We start from the raw sequence: 24015 nt of genomic DNA, 5'->3' as shown, positions 1-24015 counted from the left end.
TATCTGGGGCCCTGCATGACTTTGTTAGTTGTTTAAAAAAAGACTCATCCCACCTCTTCTACCTGGGTAGGCGGCCTGTAGTAGACTCCTAGCAGGACATCACCCTTGCTTTTTACCCCTCTTAGTCTAACCCAGAGACTCTCAACACTTCCATCTCCCACGTCCATCTCCACCTCAGTCCAAGTGTGCACATTTTTAATATATAAGGCAACATCTCCCCCCTTTCTTCCCTGTCTGTCCTTCCTAAGCAGGCTGTACCCTTCAATACCAACATTTCAATCATGTGTATTATCCCACCAAGTTTCCGTGATGCCAACGATGTCATAGATTTATTAGCACTTCCAGCTTTTCCTGCTTATTACCATACTTCTTGCATTTGTATACAGGCATCTAACATATTGATTTGATCTTGCCTCCCCGTTTTGCCCTGACCCTCTGTTTACTCTGACATTGTTTCCCATGCTGCTTCCCATTTCTGACATATCTCCCAGGTTTCCATGTTCTCCACTTACCTGCGGACTTTGCTCCCCTGTCCCCAGCAAACCTAGTTTAAAGTCCTCCTCACTAGGTTAGCCAGTCTGTGTCCAAATACGGCCTTTCCCCTCCTCGAAAGGTGAATGGTCGACGAAGACAAAGCCTTCCTGGCAACACCATCTTTGAAGCCAGGCATTCACCTCTAGGATGCATCTGTCTCTGCATGGGCCCCTACCACTGACAGGCAGGATTGAGGAGAATACTACCTGCACCCCAAACTCCCTCACCTGTACCCCCAGAGCCCTGAAGTCACTCTTGACCTGCTTAGCATCACACCTCGCAGTATCATTAGTGCCCACATGGATGAGAAGCATGGGACAGTAGTCAGAGGACCGGATAATCCTCGACAACGCCTCCGTAACATCTCGGATACATGCCCCCGGCAGGCAGCATACGTCCCTAGATGAAATGTCAGGGCGACAGATGGGCGCCTCCGTCCCCCTCAGAAGAGAGTCCCCGACCACCACTACTCTACATTTCCTCCTCACAGTGGTGGCAGCAGACTTCCCAGCCTTGGGGGTATGAAGCTTCTCCTCTGCTGTTCGGGGCGATTCTTTGTCTCCTGTATCAAGAACAGCGTAACGGTTTCCTAGTACCACGGTGGGAGGGTTCTGAGCAGGTTCTGATGCTAAAGCGATGTCAATCGGCATGATATTGTTGCCAGCTTGCCTCTGGTTGGCACCAAAAATCTCAAAGCTGCTGCTCAGATGAAGTTTAGCGTCCCAACATGTGTAGGAAGGGAAGGTCGGACTGTGAAGGAATTGAGCTCTCTGGCTATCTGAAACGTCTATGGTATAGAAAGCAACTCCAAACTGCCCACAGTCATCACAGAGAAGGGAATGTCAGCGTTAACCTGTACAGCATCGATTCCCTTTAACAATTTTTGAATCTTCTGCAATCTTCAGATGCCTTTAAGAATCTTTCATTTGAGGACTTCTCAATGTCCTCCTTTGTTGTTTTATCAACTTGCAGAGAATGAAGTACTCAAGTTTGATACTATCATTTTGCTTCACATACCTCCACTTCTCTAGCAAGTTCTCTGTTTCTGCCAAGATTCTTTCCCTTCACTCATTTTGGTCTCTCTTTCTCAACTAATTTCACACATTGCCTCATCCTATAAATCAAGGGGGTTGTTTTGGGGTTTGTTTTTTTTTTTAAATAATCCTCATCACAATTATCTATCTCCAGCCTTCCCTTGAAATGTTTACTCTCAAGATTGCCTCATTGAATATATTTGGCCACTGTCTCCGATTTGATAAGAACAAGACAGCCAATTTCTAGTACAGAAAAATAACTCCTTAAATACTATCCTTACATACATTCCACAATGATTATCAATGATCATGCTGCCCAGTGAATTACTGCCTCTTGACAGACACCTCACATGCCACCCTTTGCTACACATATATCTGACCCAAACGATCTCCGTGAAGCCTTATTCACCCCCGTTCCTTCTGGCACCAAAATATCAGTCATTTAAAGACTTCTGAATCATTCAACATATGTTCTGAATACCATTATCACGTATGTACTGGAAGCAATTAAACTGTACTGGTTTATGTAATATTTTAGTCTTATTTACGTTGTTGGGTGGGAAGAAGAGGGGGAAATGCTAGGATTCCTGCACACGATCAATAGGAACCCCTTTTCTTTCCGCCACAAGAAGCCCAAAGATTTCACTTTGGTGAGAGGATGGGAGTAAATTAAATCAATGTAATGCATACAGACACTAAGTCTTCTACAAGCATTTCTAAAAAAGTTTATTCCTCAATCAAAAATTTCTGAAATTAATAAATGTCTACATGACAAGTATACTTTTTAGACCCCAGTTCAGTAAGCCTCTGTATTATTTTCTGGAGAGAGTTTAACATCACAGATTTTTTAGACTATTCACATCCATAGTGCCAAGCATGCGCTTAAGTACTTGAAAGCGCAGTGCCTAAGTTACCAAAGTACAAAACAAAAACCAAAGAAATCTTGCTGCATCCACTACAAAAGTAACTAGAAATGTTCAAAGTGGAATACTCTGTAGTTTGTTCTTTTTGATTTGTTTAAAATCATTTAATTATGATTTGAGAACAAAGACAAAAGGATTTTTCCCCAGAAAAATAAGATCTTACACTGGAAATGCCATAACCAGAGCATTTCTAAGGATACATCTATACAACAGAGAAGATTGTCCCTGCCACCATCTATCTTTTGGAGTTCACTATAGCGCAGCTCGTGAGGATGTGTGAAATCAAATTTATAGGGTGCTCCCATCAACCACAGTATTCCTGCCCCTTAGGAGAAGGAAAGTCAATGGGAGCACAGGCTGTCTGCTTCCCTTAGTGGAGACAGTGTCGAAGCCTGAATTAAGGCTCATGGACTTTAGCTATGTAATTAATGTAGCTGAAGTTGCAAACCTAAATCCGATTTTTCCCTTAGACTTTGTTCCAATATTGTCTCCATAGGCCGTTTTTGGCAAATCCCTTAGCCTCTATTATTCAGTTTCACTACCTGTATAAAGATAATATCAATTAGTTAATCTGAAGGTTAGTTAGGGTTTGCAAAGTACTCTGAATATTAAAAATGCTGTGTAAATGCTCAGTATTGTTAATTAAACTATGGTGCAGTACTTAATGGGACAAAACAGCCCTTAATCTTCCTTCAAAAGGAAAATCCTTCTGGGATTTTATTATTTATGGTTTCCTCTGAGATTCTTCTCCCTATACTCCCCTAAAATATCAACAAAATGTACGGTATTTCAGTGATAGTCAAGTAATAAGATCATAGTCAATATGTGGTTTTACAGTATTACTACTAAAGCCATTTAATTTTTCTTCACAAATGCTGTAAAGTAATTATAAATTACATATGCACTATTTATGGTGTACATGAGCAACTAGGGAGGCAACTGTAAAGCCACTTATTTATCAAATAATTAGCTGACGTCTAAAATTTTTATGCAGTTGTAATCAGAACAGAAATACATAACTTGAGACTGGGATACCTTCTGGATTAATCAAGCTCAAAGCTGAAAGGGAAATACATATGAAAAAATTAGCTGCAATGCACTAACATGATGAGTTCAGCTGTTCAAATCCAGCAAGCAATTTGAGGTGCTAAACAACTTGAGGAAGAGTGAAAACTGTTTGATTATTCAGAAGCAAATGAGAACTGCACCAGGAAAGACCATGCATGTAATAAACTCTTACCCCCTTTGGCTCAGGAACAATCAAATGAGTACACTTATTATTGAGACTCAGCTGGCAATCCCCTCCATAAAATGTCATCAAAGCCCACAGCACACTTCGGTCTTCAGATGAAATCTAATAAGAAGTTGAAAATAAACCTTTTAGATTTACGCAATAACACTTCTTTTGCTTCAAAATTATTATAGCTTGTAAAATACTGTTTAACAATTTGATTAGTATTCTACTTCCCTCTATTTTTAAATAAAGGATTAGTATCACAGTTTACAAAACAAAACAGAAAAAAAAAAGAAGGACAACTCCTTAACCCATACAATGTAAACTTACTTTAGGAAATGTTCTTCACATTTGCTAACCTGAAATTTAAGTATTATATTCTGCAGAAAACTACTAACAACTACAGAACTAAAATGCAAATACAAGTGAAAGCTCTCTTATCTGGGACTCTCTTGCCCAGCAACACTCCTGGGCTGAAAGGATTAGGGATGTGGCTGGACCATCAAGCCTCTGAATCAGAGAGCCCTGGGTTTTGGCTGCTGAGAGACAAGCTGGGAGCTGAGGGCCCAGGGTGCAACAGGGACTAGGGCAACATCAGAGCCCTGCAAGGATCAGGATCTTGGGGGTGTGGAGGCTAGTGCCCAGCAGGGGTACAGAACGGGAACTGGGGCGACACTGCAACCCAGTCAGGGGCATGGAGCCCAGAGGCCAGGGCTGGGATTGTTGCCCAGCTGGGGGCATGAGCCCAGTGACTGAGGCCAGCATTGGAGCCCAGCCAGAGGCATGGAGCCTATGGTAAGTGTGGGGCCAGCATCAGAGCCCAGCCGGGGACATGGATGCCAGTGGCTGGGGCTGGCAGCAGATCCTTGCTGGCATCGGTGAGGAGAGCCAGTCTGGCAGCCAGGTCCCACAGCAAAGTTTAGCCAGGAGCACGGATCCCAGAGGAAAGGCCAGCAGTGTCCACAGACGGATCAGGCGAGTCTGGTGTCCATTGGCAGAGGGGCAGAAACTGATCTCCCCGATCAGGCCAGCTCCCTCATGCCAGGACCAGTCTTGTCCCAAGGGTGCCAAGACCAAGAGGTCCAACTGATATCAAGTCTTGTACAATCATTCAAGAAAACCTGTGTATTTAGCTTCAACCATTACTTTGCAGAACTAGCTACGCAAAAACACCACTCTTAGTACTGTTTTATGGACTTTATGTGCATCAACACTCTCCAAACTATGGAATACCATTAAATAATGACAAACATTTTTTGATTATTTAAGGAAATAGACACCAAATTCCTAAGCATTGTATGCAATTATAATGACCAAAACACCACCAGCAGCCTTAAAAAAAATCCCAACTTCAATATTTTTCAGATTTTAAAGGATGAAGGTAGGTTAATTTAAACTATTAATGTCTATTAGGGATGAAGGCACTAACAAAAAGTAAAACAGAATTAAAACCAGAAGACCACGTTAACAACGTATGAAGAAAGTTACATTCTATTCTGTCTGATGTGCCAGGTAAACCTGTACAGTCATTCATTTGCAACAGAAAATTTACATTTTTCTGACAGCAACAGCACAATTTAAAGAGTGAAGGCACCTGTTCGCACACAGATTTCAATAGGAATGCTCACAGAGTTCACTTCAGCAATTTTTCAGGCCTGGAGCCTCGCCTTTCTGAAATTTTAGGTGTGGAACATCCAATAGAGTATTAGTGCACAGAAAAATAGGTATGATCACGGTAGCCAGTTATTCTGCAATGTTTTCCTGCTTAGTGCCTGGATAACAAGCTAAACAAAAGCAACCCCAAAATAAGAAGTGTAAAAAATGTAAAAATAAAAGGCACATAATTCCTGCCTGCTGCACTCTACATTCTATAGTGATGAATGCCATATAAATTATTTCCCTTTTATTCTAAGTGTTGAATGATCTGTGGATCCCCACATGTGATGTCCAATTATATATTTAGTCATATGCTGCTCAGATAGTATTTCACCTATTGTACAAAGAAGAAAAGCAATAATACATGTACAAAGATTAGGAACACATGAATCAAAATACAAAAGTACAGAAATGTAAATATTTTAAGTTACATTTCTTTAGAATGATTATATTCTCACCTGAGAGAGACAAGCAGTGACTCCAAAAAAAATCTGACAGGATTCTGGAGAGAAACCATTTACTCTAGGAAATGTATGTCAAGGACAAAACAAAAACAAAATGCAAATTCCGTGATAGGTTTTGGAAGAGAATTAATGACACCATGCATAACACTTCTCACATATTTGATCATTTAAAGAGCCCCAATAAACAAACAGAAGCTAGTCCTACAAAGTGAAAATTCAAAAGCTTCAAGTCAAACTGATCCAGATTACTTCTAATTATTACGGGAGCCTAAATGGGATTGTAAACCTGCTCCTTCTGGCTGTGTCTATACTACCATCCTCCTTCGAAGGAAGGATGGTAATTAGGGTGTTGGGAGTTTACTAACGAGGTGCTGCGCTGCATACGCAGAATTCTGAGGAGGAAAGGGACTTCGAAGTAGCCCCGGCACTTCGAAGTACCACAGGGTGAGCCGCGGCTAGATGCGAGCCGGTACTTTGAGGTTTTAAACTTCGAAGTTGTTGCCAGGGTGAATTTGCTTAATGAAGTGCTGCATATGCAGTGCAGCACTTCATTAATAAACTCCCAACACCTTAATTACCATCCTTCCTTCGAAGGCGGGTGGTAGTGTACACAAGCCGTCTGAGCAGCTTTTTCAGCACATTCTATCCCAACAGAAGAAAAACAAACAAAACAAAACAGCAAACACATAAAACCACTAACTTATTTTTCACACATGCATCTTGTTTTTATAACCATGCGCCTCCACATAGGAGAATCAGATAACTCTGCCTGACTTTTTTATATTTTATTTCTGTTTTTGTTATGATTTAGCTCATGAACTCAAAAACACTAACATATTTGTGTGTCAAGTTAAGCATACTTGCAGAATAAGTACCTTACTTTTGACTTAATTTTTTAAGCATCAACAAAGCAAAACTTACAAGGTCTTTCACCAGAGGCACAACATTCCTCATCTGAAAACATTTTAATGGTAAGTACTTTATTCAGAGATGGCAACAGCATGCCCATTATTATACATACCAACTGGCTAAACTTCTAACAAGTCAGATTTGAAGATGGGCTCTTCCAGACAATGCTTAAAATGTTGAGCAGAAGCTGAGCATAAAAATCATTTACTCATTTTATGTTAGTACTCTCATATGAAACCATAGATACACTTTTCCCCTTTAATAGACACATAACACAGCACAGTAGCCCCTTGAGTTATGAGACAGTTGTATTCCCATGCACCCTCGCATAACTCGACTTTCACATAAGTTGGATGGGGCGGGGGGCTTTTTCCTTGGCAAATCTCACATTCTGCAACCAGGGAACCACTAAGAACATCTGGAGCTCCTTTTCAAAGATAAGTCCTGGGGTTGGCGGGAGCAGTTGGGGAGGTTAAGCCTCACGGGGGGATTGGGGGGTTAAGCCTGGGGTGGGTTAGGACTGCAGGGGGGCTGGGGAGTGGAGCTGAGCTGGAGTTAGGCCACAGGGAGGTAAGCGGGAGACGCAAGGAGTGGAGGCAAGGGGTGAGACGGAGCTGGGCCGAGCGGGGATGGGGGCTGTATGCTGGGCCTTGCAGAGTTTGAACTGGGGCCACGCAGACCAGGGGGAGGGGGAGGGTTGAGCCAGGGCCAGGGGAAGCTGGAGTTTGAGTTGCACTTAACTTCCGTTAATGCAAGTTAAGCGCAACTCAAAATTTCACATTTTGAGGGTTTACTATACAGAATTTGCCTGGCCTTGGTTTTTGTTTGAAAACTTTGATTAAAGCATACTGGAAACTGCTCAGCAGAGAAAGGAGAATACTTCAAATTAAGTCAGCACTACAGAATACACAGGACATAAACATTAATAACACTGCAAATTTTGATAATACGCATGTTTAAGAAAAAAAACATATTGAGACATTATTTTATACAGATGATACAGATAGAAATATACAGACATCCTGTAACTACACCATAAAATGCAAAAACCTTTATGACTGCACCTTCAGTGCAATTATGACAGAGTGCCAAGAATATGTACACCACTTTATAAATAATAACTAAACCAAAAGGTCTGAAAAAAGACTACACATAAGCGGAAAGCTGTCAATTACAGCCATAGCACATTAAAATTTACAATATAACCACTTTTACTGATATTCCATATAGTGTTCAAACTATATTGAACAACAGTAAATATGAGATTAAATGAAAGGTTCTTCTATGTTTCACTTTAACACTGCTTAGAAAGATAAGGGAGAGGCTCATTCCTCTCCTACCTGGTGACGGATTGTCCTCTGCCATAGTAGCTGCTCACAGCATATTGAGCAGCGATACCTCATGAGTCTGAGTTTTAATGGAGATCTCACTTGTACACAGAGCACGGATGAAACCAATCCTCTTCATTCTGCCTCCAAGAAAAATTACAAGAAAAAGAACCAGGGAATGATAGTGAGAATGGAAAACAAGAAAGAATGGGAAGCATAAAGCTCCCATTTATTTTCTAGCAGCAAAGAAGAGTGCAGACTGTCTCCTACCATCTGTCAGAGCAACAAGAACGAGAAACTCCTCCCACTACCTCTTGGGTTTCCAGTAAGAGAAAGTATACTTGTTCCTCCTTTTAAGATTGTACAGTAGGAAAAATTACATGTGCTTACCTGCACATTTCTTTCTTTTTTTTTTTGCGTAATAAAAACAGATCCATTACAAAATGCATGGCTGCCTCCTTGCTAGCTGGGGACACAACCAGATTTATCAGATGCTGGCACTAGGGGAACACCGTGCTCCTTTAAGTTCCCTACTGCTGAGATAAAAATCTACAACCAGGATAATTACTTTCAGTTCTGGTCACTCCATCTCAAAAAGCATTAGGGGGGAAAGCTGCCCAACCTTCCCAGGCCTGGACTAACAGGTGGGCAGGCAGTAAAGCCACAGCCCAGGGAGGGCAGATGGCATGGCCCCAGCCTGAACCCAAGTCAAAGCTATGACACAGGGATGGGAACTACCAGGACAGGACCCAGGAGAAAAGTATATTTTAAAAGAGCTCTAAAGGAGACCCTAGCAATTATAGACCGGTAAGTCTAACATCAATACCAGGCAAATTAGTAGAAACAATAGTAAAGAATAAAATTGTCAGACACGTAGAGGAACACAATTTGTTGAGCAAAAGTCAACATGGTTTCTGGAAAGGAAAGTCGTGTCTTACTAACCTATTAAGAGTTCTTTGAAGGAGTTAACAAACATGCGGACAGGGGGGATCTAGTAGACATAGTATACTTAGATTTCCAGAAAGCCTTTGACATGGTCCCTCACCAAAGGCTCTTATGTAAATTAGGTGGTCATGGGATAGGAAGAAAGATCCTTTCATGGATTGGGAACTAGTTAAAAGACAGGAAACAAAGGGTAGGAATAAATGGTAAATTTTCACAAAGGAAGGGGGTAACCAGTGGCATTCCCCAAGGGTCAGTCCTCGAACCAATCTTGTTCAGCTTATTCGTCAACGGTCTAGAGAAAGGGGTAAGCAGTGAGGTGGCAAAGTTTGCAGATGACACCAAACTGTTCAGGATAGTCAAAACCAAAGCAGACTGTGAAAAACTTCAAAAAGATCTCAGCAAACTGAGTGACTGGGCAGCAAAGTAGCAAATGAAATTTAATGTAGGTAAGTGGGGCAAATTTAGCTACAACAGATCAGGAAACGGATCTTGGAATTATAGTGGATAGTTCTCTGAAAACATCCACGCAGTACGCAGCAGCAGTCAGAAAAGCAAACAGAATGTTAGGAATAATTAAAAAAGGGATAGAAAATAAGACAAAGAATATCTTACTTCCCCTATATAAAAACTATGGTATGCCCACATCTTGAGTACTGCATGCAGATGTGGTCTCCTCACCTTAAAAAAGATATATTGGCATTAGAAAAGGTTCAGAAAAGGGCAACTAAAATGATTAAGGGTTTGGAACGGGTCCCGTATGAGGAGAGGCTAGAGAGACTGGGACTTTTCAGTCTAGAAAAGAGGAGACTGAGGGGCGATATGATAGAGGTATATAAAATCATGAATGGTGTGGAGAAAGTGAATACAGAAAAGTTATTTACTTGTTCCCATAACATAAGAACTAGAGGACACCAATTGAGAATAATGGGTAGCAGGTTCAAAACTAATAAAAGAACGTTTTTCTTCACACAGCACAGTCAACCTGTGGAACTCCTTACCAGAGGACGCTGTGAAGGCCAGGACTCTAACAGAGTTTAAAAAAAAGAGCTCGATAAATATTTGGAGGTTAGGTCCATAGATGGCTATTAGCAAGAGGTAAGGTATGGTGCCTACCCTTTTGTCGAAGGCAGGAGATGGATGGCAGGAGACAAATCGCTTGATCGTTGTCTTCGGTTCACCTCCTCTGGGGCACCTGGCATTGGCTACTGTCAGCAGACAGGATACTGGGCTAGATGGACCTTTGGACTGACCCAGTATGGCCGTTCTTATGAGACCATGCCCAGTTGCAAATGGAGGCACAGCCTATGATACCCGCCACCCATGACTGACCATAATCTTTACAGATAAATTATGCCATCATTTTTTACATTTTCATAACTTTAGAGATTCACATATTGTAGCTAAAATTTTCCTATACTGCCTCTGCTGAAATATGATTTGGTTTTGAAAGTGTAAACTCTGCAAATGTTAAAAAAAAAATCCTTACTTTTCCCCATTTTGAAAGAATGTACCACTTTTTCTGTTCCACGTAAATAACTCACAGCTGGCTCAGTTTTGAAACTTGCCATGTTAATAGCCTTAACAAGTGTGCCCATTACCATATTTTGCCAATTTTTACAAAATTGTTTTTTTTTAAAAAGTCACTTAAACTTATTAAATCAAGCATCTGATAATCTGAGATTTGCACTACTTGAGCGTACATACCTTGGGGTTCTACTGTATTTCAGAAATGGTTTAATATGACTGAGTGGTGGGGAGCTGGGAAACTGACCAGTACAGCAGTACTGGTCAGTTTTCCAACTCCTGTGAGTGGCAGACAGCAGGGAGCCAGACACCAGCTCCTGCCACTCATAGGAGTGAGGAAACTGGTCAGTTTCCCTGCTCATGTCAATGGTGGCAGAAGAGAGCTGAGCACAGACACTGAAAGGAGTGGATACCACCCCTGACAGAAGCGGGGAAACCACTCCTGTCAGGAACAGTAGCCTGACTCTCACCTTTCCTAACAGGAGCTGTTTCCCCACTCCTGTCAGTGATGGTTAGAGTCAAGCTGACACCCCTGACATGAGTGGTTTTACAATTCCTGTCAGAGTTGCAGGCTGTCTCTCGGCTGCCACCACTGAAAAGAGGCTGCCGCCCCTGACATGAGTGGGGAAATGACTCCTGTCAGGAGCGGCAGCCTGACTCTCACCATCCCTGACAGGAACCGTTTCACAGCTCTTGTAAGGGGCCTCAGCCTGACTTGGCTGCAGTCACTGACAGGAGCTGGTAAACTGACCAATGCAGCAGCACTGGACAGTTTCCTGTCTCCTGTGGGCAGCAGGGAACTGGGAAGCCACACTTCAGCTCCCTGCCACCAAAAGGAGACAGGAAACTGTCCAGTGCTGCTGCATTGGTCAGTTTCCTGGTTCCCCAAGTAACACGAAATTTGACTTATGCCAGGTTGCACAGGAACCCAACTCCTGCATAAGTCTACTGTACCTACTTAAGGCTTATCACTCTTTGTTACATTAACACTGCATGTTCTACAAGGTTTAGAGTAACTTAAATTTCTTACTGGTACTGCCAATGTTGCAATTACCACCCCCGCCCCTTGAGGAAAGGGATCAAGGCAGGAGGTTGAGGGATGTCAGAGAGCTCAGAAGAGAGAGCTTGGGTGTATGGAGGAGCTCAGGGGACAGAGGATTGGGTTGTGGCTGTTGCAGGAGTCAGTGCAGGGGGTTGTTCTGGGTAGGGGTGTGGCGAGTTGCGCGGGGTGCAGAAATCAGGCCACTAAGGGGCATGGAGGGAACTCAGGGCTGGGTGTGAGGCCACTGTACTGCCCAGCTGCCAGATCCCGGGGTGGCAGGGACCATGCTGACCAACGGTCCGAGCCACAGGATTGGAGCCTGGGTGCACTGTTGCTGCGCAGACCATATGCTATCAGCATCCAGAGTCCTGCACCCACCCAGCCACTCTCTTACTGGTACATCACACCAGCATGCACCGACTTACTTTCACCTCTGACGTTCTGCCTAATCTCTGGGGCTGCTGCTCAGAAAAATTGCTACAGAGATACTGTACCATACCTCAGAAACAAAACTTACTGCAAAAGAACTAATACAAACAGAGGGCATTAAAAATAAAGGATAAACACTTTAGAGTCCTTTGAAATGGCTTTGAAGTCCATTGGTCAATATACTGCAAATTCAAAGGTTTCCTTTAATAAAAAAAAAAAAAATCTGACCCCTTCATACAATCATCAAAATATAAAGCAGCACGCTGCTACTGACAGCAGATCTATAGTACTGGGCAAAGTCAACCTAATTTACTCAACTCCAGCTACACAAACACCACTTCTGGAGTTGACATACATTAGGTTGAGTTATTCTTACACCTCTTGGTCCGGTGGAGTACTGGACTCAATGATAGAGTGATCGGCAAGCCATTTAGCACATCTTCACTAGATCAACTGCTGGGGGAACAATCACTGCAGTACCAATACACACACAAGTACAGACATGCCCTGAATCAACCCAAGCTTGCAGAAAACTGTCTCAAGACAGTAGCAGAAACCAAAGATCAGGAACTTGCCACTTTATTCACTTCACTTAACATTTAACTTCAAAGCATGACTGGAACCACCGAATGCTGAAGTTGTCTTTGCAAGTCATCTGTGTGACTCTCACCCCCCCACACTTACTCATTTTTAATAAATGGAAATATCATGCAACATAAGACTAATACATGTCAGATAAGACTGCAAAAATATAATAGTCAAGAAAGTGCATAGTTATGATAATACAGCAACATTAACTCAGCCAGCCTGGTTTTGATGCAGATTTTATAGCATAAAACACTAATAAAGCTACATTCTGGAGCAGAAAGAAAAGGGGCAGATAATACTATACACAAAATGCATACTAGTCCACCATTTATTATTTGCATTGTGATAACATTACTTTTAGACCTCTAGGCCCTGATCCTGCAAACATGTATGCATGTGGTTTACCTTCACTACCACAGGCAGTAACAGTGGCACTACCTGCTATAGTAAGGTTAACCATGTGTGTAAATACTTGCAGTGTCAGGACCTCATCTTCTGTACTATCTGATTTTTTGGCTTTCACAGAGCACACATATTGCTTCAACAGATTTTAGCATTTAAAATGCACAATATATAATTTAACTTCCACATATTTTTCATACATATGGTACAATCTGAGCAGCTCAATAGAAAGGATACGGCAGAAGAGCTCCACACTGAACAGACAAAATCACCCAGGAAGGCTGCAAGACAAAATTATGAAGTCTATTTTTAGTGAACTATCTGAAGCAATGCAGATATTATATTGATTTCTGTCTGTATTCATTTTAAAACCAGTTTTCAGTTCTACAACAGCTTTTATCTTAAGATCAAGCACTTTCTAAACAATTTATTTAATCCTCACTACAACCAACGTGATATTACCAGCTTTAAACAAAGATTTTTTTTAAACGAAGAGTGATCCATAGTCTACGTAGACTGAAGGATGCCTACTACTACTAAACAAAGATTAATTGAAGCACAAAAAATTTGTTGTCACAGAGCAAGTCGTGAACAAAGACAAACAGAATCCAGATTTCCTAACTTCTATTCCCCTGCTCTAATCAGCACATATGTGGACTTCCTTAAAAAAACCATGTAGACTTCAAGATGTGTGTATTTATTAATCCTTCTCCTCCATCCAAAAAGACATTTTGTTTTTTCCTAAAGTTTTCTCAGCTTTACCTTTTCCATTTTCTCTATTTCTTTTCCCTATATTAGCTACACACTATATCTGCTTTTAGTTCCCTTGATTTCCCACTTTCTTCATAATTAGGCTTACCTTCTTGTTTTACAAGCTAACACTATGATGTTATCAGATCAAACAGTTTCGTTGAAAGTCCAGCACTTGTACTTGACAAAATGTTAAAGAGGTGGTACTACTAGGTGAAATTTACACTACATCCATTAGAAAGCAGAAAGCATTGTTAATGCTTCTTAGCTCTTCCCTTGCACCTAAGGGCATGTCTTCACTATGGAGAAGATCGACACTGATGTGGTCGATCTTCTAGAATTCAATTTAGCACATCTGGTAGGAACTCATCGGGCACCCCTACTCCTCATGAGGAGTAAGGGATGTCAATGGGAGCATTTGTTCACATTAACCTCCAGCAGTATAGACAGCACAGAAGCTCAAATTAAGGTATGTTGACTCCAGCTCTGTTATTAACATAGCCAGAGCTGCATATCTTTAATTCAGCCTTCCCCGTTAGCATACACTTAGCCTAACGCTGTCAGCAATCCTCTTACTTGTGCAGACAGAAATAAGCCACAGAGCATTCCAGGCAAACAATTAAAAAGAGTGTGTGTCTACAAGTACCTCCCCTGCAGAGAACTATATTTACTGTATACAAAAGCAAACACACTAAGGCGATGTCTAAACAGCAGGGCTATTCCTGAATAAGCTCTTCAGAGGAGGTATTCCAGAACAGCTTATTTCAAATTAGCACTCACTTATTTCCAAATAGAACATTTACATGCGATAGAGCCTATTTCAAAACAGAGCCATTGGATGCACTATGGTTTATTTCAAAATAGGCTCTATTCCCTCGCTACATGGCCCTTACTTCAAAATAGGCACTATTCTTCATATGAGATTTACCTATTTCCAAATAAAGGAAAATGATTTTGAAATAGCAATTGTGTCATGATTGTCGTTGCTGTTTCGAAATAACTTTGCTGTGCACACATATTGATATCTGAAGACACAGAAGTTTAGAGAGGCAAGTCTAATGGACAGGGCAGTGGCAGATCAGCCACTGGGTCAATGGGGCCCATGCATGGGTCCACGGACAACTGGGGGCAGAAAAATGGGCACTTCCATGCCTCAAACAGCTGCACCTGCCCAGCGCTCTTCCCAAGGAGTGGGGTCAGGACACAGAGGCTTGACCCTCTCAGCCCACTCAGCACTCGAGCCAAAGAGTGGGAGAAGCTCCCCAGTCCCGACCTACCTCCTTGGCAGGAGCGCAGATGAGGCTCCTGCTTGCTCTGGTCCAGCGTCCTAAAATCTCCTAATCCACATCTGGGCACCAGAATGGATGGGAATCTGGAAACCAGGGTCTGTTTACCAGCTCTGCCTGTGAATGACAGGCAAGGGACTTTCTCAAGGTCACACAATTTTGTGCCAGTTTCCGCATCTATGAACTGGAATGTGACACGAAACATAACCCCCTGTATTTACACCCACAATGCTAGCGTAATAATCATTGTATGGCATATGCATTTTAATGTACCATTTGAAAACTAACTCACCGGTCAATTATTTCATGGTGAAATGTGTGTAGCAACACTACATGTAAAATGATGAACCTAAACTGAAATTATGACTGAAATATCTTTACCAGAAAAGTCTGGGGAGGAAATACACTTGTTCCTGAAAGACAAAGGACAAATTAACACTTCTAGCCAGGTGTCATATCAAAGCTGACTGGCAATCACTGGTCAAGTGGCCTTCTTTGGCAAAGGAGGGAAGCAAGAACAGATCAATCTGCTTTTTTAACAAACATGGAATTTCTCACAATGAGACTCCTTATCTCCATCCACAAATTGGAAAGGAATTTTATTTAGGGATAACTCTCAGGAACAGCATTTCGAAAGACGACTAGGCTACAAAACTGAGTGTCAAAAACACCCCAGGCTTTATAACTTTCTTTCTCTCCCTCTCTGTTGCTCTCCTTCACTTAAGACATCAAGGGAACCAAACTCTGGACTTTGGAAGGGTTCCAGCCTGACAATGGTCAACCCTGTTGCTGGGAACATACAGTAAAGATTTCACGTTGGACTAAGTTTTATTTGTTAAGTTTTAGTTAATATAAAGTGTTTTATCTATTTCTTTTTTAAGCACTTCTGACTATAACGCCTTATACCTGTACTCACTTAAAACCTCTTTGCAGTTAAGTGATGAGGCTAATGAGGTGCTGTGATGCATATGCAGCACCTCATTAGCCTAATGGCCACCACGAGAACTTTGAAGTTAGCAACTTCGAAACGCTGACAGGCAGTGTATCTGAGGGTGCTTCGAAGTACCTGCCAAACTTTGAAGTTCCCTTACTCCCAAAACGTGCTGATTATAAGAGGGCTAGTGTAGACAAGCACTCTGGTGGTTTTTTCAAAAAGTAACAACTGAATATTGACTTAAGACCGCTTTGGAATTTTTCTATGCAAAAGAAAAATGCTGTTTTCCTTTCTTCTTATATTTTGTGTTAAAACAAAGTAATGCATTTGCCCCCTTTTTTCCCGCTCCCCCCTTTTTTTTTTGTTTGTTTGTTTCTGCTGTTGCCACATTCCAAATAAGGTATGTGGTTGGGCAGTTCATAACTCTGGTGTTCATACTGCTGAAGTTCTAATGTACAACATATTATAAGCCACCACAATTTCAGTATCGTTAACTATTAAGAAAATATAAAAATCGTGAGTCATGATCCTTCATGGGATTTTAATAAGAATACATTTTAAAATATTTATAATGATTCTCTGACTATTAAACAATTAGGTTCATATTTTCAAGTTTATTTCCACAAACATGAAATCAAGAAACATACTTTTTTTAAATAAAAACTGGGATTCTGGAATATTCATAAAACTCCAACACTCGAAGAAAAACGACCAAAATATTCATGGTAACATCACAAAAGTTGGCAACGCTGAGATTTATAGGGCATTTACTCAGTCTTTTCAAGAAAACAGATCTCATAACATGCAGGTGAAGAAGAAACACTTATGCAGACTACTTTTTGTAATCAAAACCGGTCTATTTTGCTGCTAGCATTTACAGACTTCCACAAGCAAAACAATTAAGTGACTAGGACCACATCACCCTAGATAACTGAAAGAAGAAAAGTGAAGATGATTAAAAAACTGGGGCCATCGCAACAAACAGGCAATTAGTAACCAAAAAAAAGAAAAAACAGCATTAAGAGCACAGTCATGGGAAAGGCGTATACTAAGCTTTAGAATCTCTTATAACTGGCATTCAGAAGATAAACTGAGCACCAAGTTAACAAGCAGGGTAGATCCCCTACTTCCACTCTCTCCACATATCAGATGAACATGAATGGTATTTTTAAAGAATACAATTAATTACAGTGGAAAACATTTACATTAACATTTCTACCATGTTATACAATAGTTATTCACCTTTACTACAGGGAGATCGAAGACCTCACGAGATTCTCCAACCTCTGGATTGTCGCCATCCTCTGAAATAATGTGTGAAGCCAGTGCATTATAAGAAACCTCCTTTGCTTTCCCAGCTTTCAGAAGCTGAATAACCTAAAAACCAAAAAGCAAGACAAACCAAAAGATCATCTTAAATTTTTGGTCCAAGAAAACCGTATACATAGCAATACTAATAATCCTTGGGGGCTGGAGAAGTAATATTTCTCTTAGTTCGCTTTTTGTTTTATTATAGAAAACACAATTGCGTTGTAGGCAATGCTGGTAGCACTGCCTAATATTAACTTTGTCCAACACTTGCTCATTAAAAGACCTGGTCTTCAGCTTCTTATAACTGCACTAAACTTTAACAATCTGGTTGAAATTTTACATGCTGAGCTTCTGCCTCATGGTAAAAAGTATTCTGGACAATTTCACAAGAGTATAAGAATGACTATGCAGGGTCACGCCAACCCCGCTAAGTCCATCTAGCCCCGTGTCCTGCCTTCTGACAGTAACCAACGCCAGATGTTTCTAAAGGAATGAACAGAACGGGCCTTGGCCTCTAGTTCCAGCATCTGACAGTCAGCGGTTTAGTCACACTAGAGCATAGGGTTGCATCCCTGACCAACCTTGACTAATAGCCACTGATGGTTATGTGAATTTGTCTAATTCTTTTTCAAACACAGTTGTATTTTTAGCTTTCAGAATGTTCCCTCCTCTAGTATATTCCCCTTTATTAATCACTTTTCCAAGATGAACAGTACCAGTCTCCTCATATGAAAGCTACTCCATATTCAGTCATTTTTGTTGCTCTTCTCTGTACCTCTCCCATTTCTAATGCACCTTTTTTGAGATGGGGTGACCAGAAGCAGCACTGAAGCTGTGAACATTCCATTATACAAGTAGTACTGTAGTATTTTCAGTCTTATTAGCGATCCCTGTCCTAACAGTGCCTTTCTGACTACCTTAGCAAGCTCAGTCCATATTTTTAGACAACTGCCCACAGTGATTGCAAAACCTCTTTCAGGCTGTTAATAGTTAATTTAGACCTCATTATTTTGTCTATATAATTGGAATGTTTTCCAATATGCATTACTTCATGTTTATCAATACTGAAATGCATATGATATTTTGTTGCCTACTCATCCTGTTTAGTGAGTTCCCTTAATAACTCTTCACAGTGTGCTTTGGACTTACCTATCCAGAGTAATTCTGCATCTTCTGAAAACTTCGCCACCTCACTTTTTAATATCTTTTTCCTGATTATTTATGCATACGTCCCAAAACACTTTAGCCATTTAGAGGAACCAGACTAGGACCTAATACATTGCTTCATCCATGTCAAAAAATTTGGCAAGGTCTTTGAAACACTCTAGTGTCTCTATGCTTTGAAGCAAGTACTTGAAATATGTGATGGGTAACCATTGTATTAGGGCCTGTCTACACTACCACCTTCCTTCAAAGGAAGGACGGTAATTAGGGTGTTGGGAGTTTACTAATAAAGTGCTGCGCTGCATACAAAGCACTTCATGAAGCAAATTGCCCCCCGGGGCAACTTCGAAGTTTTAAACTTCAAAGTACCGGCTTGCGTTTAGCCACGGCTCACCCGCTGGTACTTCAAAGTGCCGGGGCAACTTTGAAGTCCCTTTACTCCTCAAAAATTTTAAAAGTTTAAAACTTCCAAGTTGCCACAGGGGAGAATTTGCTTAATGAAGTGCTGCGTATGCACCACAGCACTTTACTAGTAAACTCCCAACACTCTGATTACCATCCTTCCTTTAAAGGAAGATGGTAATGTAGACAAGCCCTAAGTGATGTGGTTTTGTGTTTTTGTAAAAATCTGCTTAAATATGACTGTTATAAGCCTTTGTGGGGGAAAGTCAGTTTGCACATGCTAAGCAGAGACTTGTTAAGAACTTGACAACACAAAACTTTGATAATTATTTCCTCACTAAGCACGCTCGAGCACATCACAGCTCTTACGTGTGACTGGAATGCACACATGCCATCCTCACAGAACAAATGAACATGCTCCAGACCAGATTCACATGGGCAAAGCCAAACTTTCTCTAAACTTGCTGCTTCCTGTCACTCTGGGCTAGAGGAAGGCCAGCACCAGAACTCAGAAAGCAGGAAATCTGTCTCTCTTGGGCTGTGCGTAACATCTACCTGCTGGCATCCAAGCAGCACAGAGGAAATTTTCTGATTCAAATACAGGGGAGACAAAAGCTGCACTAGGAGAGAGGGAATGGAAAGGCTGGAGCAAGTGGCCTATGGAAACTAGAACATGGAGGGGAAGGCTGAAACTGGTTGGGCAAGGAGATGGGGGTGGGAAGCTGGAAAGAGAAATGATTGGGACAAAGCATCTCACTGCTGATGGGAGCAGGGGGTTCACTGAGATTGGCTGTTGTGGCACCATGCTAGCTAGTTGTCTTTGGCCACAGTGTCAGCAGATGCCCGTTTCTATCCACAGGTAGCTGCATCTGCAGGTCTCTGCCAATCTAAGAAGCCAGTGCCCCCAGGGCATGCAGCTGTCATCCATCTGGGGTCATATAGTCTCACAGGTGATAAGGCTGGTGAGGGTACAGCTGCACTGCCAGGAGGAGTTGCTGGTATGAGATGCTGACTTTTGGGAGAGACAGGACCATGCTCATCTCCTTTGGCTGCAGCATCTCTTGGGAGTAGAGCACTGTGACTCAGTGGATACCTATTTCTATCTGTGGATCTCCACATCCATGGGCATACATTTATATCCGAGCAGGGCTCTAGATATTGGGCAAGAAGCTGAGAGCATTTAGATTATGATGCATATGTATGAGGATGGGGCAGGGGAGACTGATCTGGTAAGGATGTAAAATTGAGGGAAGAAGTAGGACTGGCTGGGCAATGAGATCGGGACAAGGAACGAGGTGAAGGAATGGGAAGATGCAGGAGAGACATCAGATGAGGAGCTGGGAGACAGTAATGAGAACTGGGTGTGGGACGTGCGAGAGACTGATGAGAAGCCTGAAAAGGGGAGACTGGAACTGAAAGAACAAAGAAAATGGGAATGGGATGAGTAAGTAATAGTGGGGAAGAGCCAAAACTGAAATAGGGACAGAGTCAAAGAACTCCTGCTTAGGAGGAATGACCAGAAGAGTCTGTGTCTAGTAGCATACATTCACCTCAAGGAATAGAGGAGGAATAAAAGGGGAATAGATTACTGAGGCTACCCATTCCTCTGTTGTCAACAAACATCTATGAAACACAGTGGCAAAAGTGTTAGTTCACATGGGACTACTACGGCTATTAGTTACTTGATTATGGAGGTTTATGTCAACAATATCAGAGATCAGTTCACTAGATTTAAAGGTGCCAATTCTGCTGATGACCACCATGGGTGTGAATGTTGGAATTTCTATTTTTCAGTTTGTTTTAAAAAAAAAAAATGTAGAAAGTTACATGTAAATACCATTATTAACGTTGCAAAAAATCAAGCACTCAACAGTTAGGAAGAGCCTTGGTGCCCCAACGATCAGTTCTAGGGCCGGTATTGTTCAACATCTTTATTAATGACCTGAAAAAGGGGATGGATTGCACCCTCAGCAAATCTGTGGATGACACTAAGCTAGGGGGACAGGTAGATAAATTGGAGGGTCGCGATAAGGTCCAGAGTGACCTAAACAAATTGGAGGGTTAGGCCAAAAGAAATCTTATGAGGTTCAACAAAGACAACTGTAGAATCCCGCACTTTGGACTGAAGAATCCCAAGCATTGTTACAGGCTGGGTGCCAACTGGCTAAGTAGCAGTGCAGCAGAAAAGGATCTGGGGATTATGGTGAATGAGAGGCTTGATATGAGTCAGTGTGCCCTTGTAGCCGAGAAGGCTAATGGCATATTAAGGTGCATTAAGAAAAGCATTTCCAGTTGCTCTACAGAAGTTATTATTCCCCGCTATTCGGCACTGGTGATGCCACATCCGGAGTGGTACATCCAGTTCTGGGCCTCCCAGTATAGAAAGGATGTGGACACATTGGAGCAGGTTCAGTGCAGGGCAATGACAATTAATCAGGGGCTGGAACGCTTGACCTATGAGGAGAGGCTGAGGGACTTGGGCTTTAGTTTGCAGAAAAGTGAGGGGCAATTTAACAGCAGCCTTCAACTTCCTGTAGGAGGATCTAAAGAAGATGGAGAGAAGCTTTTCTCACTAGTGATGGATGGCAAAACAAGGAGCTATAGTCTGAAGTTACAGAGAGACACGTGTAGGTTGGATATTAGGAAAAAATATTTCACCAGGAGAGTGGTGAGGCACTTGAATGTTTTACCTAGAGAGGTTGTGGAATCTCTATTCCTAGAGGTTTTTAAGTCCCGGCTTGACAAAGTCCTGGCTGGGATGACTTAGTTAGGGTTAATCCTGCTTCAGGTAAATTGCAGCTAAATAACAGCACAGAACACTGACAGCCAGGACTGAAGTCTGTAAACAAACTTTATGGGACCAAGGGAAACTTGGCCAAACCCATAAGTGGTCATATGGTTAACTTAAATCATGCTGGATTACAGATGCTGCTAGATGAGAGTTTTCCAAATTGGAGATGATCAGTCTGTACAGTTATTATAAATCCAGAAACACAACATGTTCTACATACCCACAAGCTAACTTTCCTCATAAAAGCAAATATAACCAGGAAGCTCAGGAGCCGGGGAGAGAGCTGTCACTGGAGTCAGCACCCATAGCCTGATGCTGGGAGGAGGGATTTCTCATGGCACATGACTTGTAGCTAGGCATATACAGAGAGAGAACTTTATCAATAGGCTCAGTGCCCACAGCCTGGAACTTGTCATAGCCGTGGTGAAGGGGGTTATGTCGGTAGATTCAGTACTTGAAGTTTAGCACAGAAAAGTGGGATCAGTCAGTGGCCATGATTTGAACCTGGCAGGAGGGATGTATCAGCGGGGCGAGTGCTTGCAAGCTGAGGCTGAGAAAACAGGAGGCAAGAAACTATCAATGGGGTCAGTGCCTGTGAACTGGAACTGGGCATCAAGGAGAACTGTATCAGGACGAGCAAAGGGGACGCTAGGGGTGGGGGGACCATATCTACAGACTAGCCAGGGGAAGGGGGGGGCTATGCAGCAATCTGTACCTCAGAGGCTGACCCAGAGCAGGGAAAGGAGCTGTAGGAGGGACGTTCCTACAACCTGTCTGTGAGTGGGAGAGTCGGTAGAGAAGCCTGGCCCAGAAACTGTAAAGAGGGAGGGGACATGCCCGCCGCGAAGAGGAAGCGAGGGGACTGTCGGGGGGTGGCGTGTCGGGGCGGGGGACTGCGAGGGGGAGCGTGCCCACGGGCTGGCGCCGCCGGAAGAGGCCGAGGATCAGCTCTGCCCGGGGTACTAGCGCTGACCGGCGCAGCTGTGGGCTCCCGGCCCGGCTGCCTAGGCCGCCGGAACTCCCTCTCCCCCGCCCTGTCCCGACCGCTGCACGCAGGCTGCTGCGGGGCCTGCGCACCGGGGCGGCCGGTTCCACGGTGCCCGGGGGGAGAGAGGCTGCAGCCCATTCACCGCACCGCGAGGGCGCGAGACCCCCCTCCCCCGACACTCCCTCCCTCTTTTGTGTGACGCGAGCTTCCACGGCTGTCACCGGCGCGAGCCCCGAGCCGCGCGGGGAAGCAGTGGAAGAACCCACAGTGCCCAGTCAGCGGGGGGGTGTTGATCCGGTACCTTGGGGTCGATGTCTCCCACAACGAAGAACTTGACATCTTTGAACATATCCTCGGGCACTTTCAGCTCCTTCCCGCCCGCCGACATGGTCCCGTCCATGCGGAGCCGCGGCCCGCGCTCCCTGGGGCCAGCCCGGCGCTCCCTTCCCCTCCCCCCGCCGAGCAGACGAACCGCGGGAGCAAGGCGCGCGCTGCGGACGGCACCATCCCCCGCTGGAACCTGGGGGAGAGACTGAGGCCAACGGCCCGATCAGCGACCCCAGCTGCCAGGGCCGAGCGTCTCGCTGCCTGCGCCTCCGTACGCGGGCCCTCGCCGAACCAGGCCCGAGGGCGTGCGTTCAACCACGCCGCGAAGCCTGCTACCCCCCTGCCGCCGCGCTCAATGGACTCTTCCCCACTAAAGGGGCGGGCAGCGGGGATGCCTGGTACCGCCCATGAACAAACAGCCGGGGGGAGTCGCTGCTTGCCGTGCAGGCTCCGCCCCTCCCCACCTGCCTGCGTCTCTAGCTAATTCCTCCCCTTTCTCTAGCTACCCAGTACCCCCATGCTGCCCTCCCCTCTTCCCTGCTTCATGCCTTTTCCCCGCCACCCTCCCTCATGCCTGCCTCAGAGCCACTGCCCCAGCTGTCTCCCCTCCCACTGCACACGTGCGCACCCACCAGAGACACATGCCACCCAGCTGATCAGCCCAGTGCTCACAGCCTCTATGCCAGGCAGCATGTTTCCAATGATGGTGCACATCTGCGTGTGCCTCTGCACATAAAATTTATTTTACACATGGGTGGAACATTAGTAAGTACCTTCAGAAAGAAGTCCACATCTCAGACAAACACAGGCAAGTCTGGGGTGGGCTGTTCCAGTGCACCCAGGCATTGCATGCAGTGCAGGAGAGGGAGGTGTTTGGGCTGTGCCCCACAGCCACGCTTCCTGCTGTGTAGCCAGCTGCTGGGATCCCCTGTCCTCTGCACTGAGAGGAGTCATCAGGTGCAGCCAGGTTGACCCACTAAATATTTGTCCACAAGGGGAAATTAACCAGAATGGTTCCTGCAGGCAGGAACTATTCTGGAAAAGGTCCCC

The 24015-nt window shown here is 43.6% G+C and overlaps 1 protein-coding gene across 4 annotated transcripts in view; it reads right to left on the bottom strand.

Annotated features, from left to right (window-relative positions):
• Positions 1-23271, bottom strand: part of PAXIP1 (PAX interacting protein 1) — a 75056-nt gene extending 51785 nt beyond the window's left edge. For 2 of the 4 annotated variants that reach the window (XR_012644079.1, XM_074985086.1), the window contains exons 1-5: positions 22940-23271; positions 17225-17359; positions 13250-13293; positions 5840-5903; positions 3732-3845 (exon numbers count right to left, since the gene is read on the bottom strand). Coding sequence is in view for 3 of the 4 variants with exons in the window: in XM_074985086.1 (XP_074841187.1) it covers positions 3732-3845; positions 5840-5903; positions 13250-13293; positions 17225-17359; positions 22940-23038 (456 nt within the window). In the remaining variant the exon portion in view is untranslated. Of the gene's footprint in view, positions 1-3731; positions 3846-5839; positions 5904-13249; positions 13294-17224; positions 17360-21870; positions 21993-22939 lie in introns of those variants that run through there. The other 2 variants (XM_074985084.1, XM_074985085.1) reach the window with 2 other exon arrangements.
• Between the last annotated feature and the right edge of the window lie 744 nt (positions 23272-24015).

Source organism: Carettochelys insculpta, chromosome 2, assembly GCF_033958435.1.
Source record: "Carettochelys insculpta isolate YL-2023 chromosome 2, ASM3395843v1, whole genome shotgun sequence".
NCBI classification, from domain to species: Eukaryota; Metazoa; Chordata; order Testudines; family Carettochelyidae; genus Carettochelys; species Carettochelys insculpta.
This window is presented reverse-complemented; position numbering and strand designations above follow the sequence as displayed.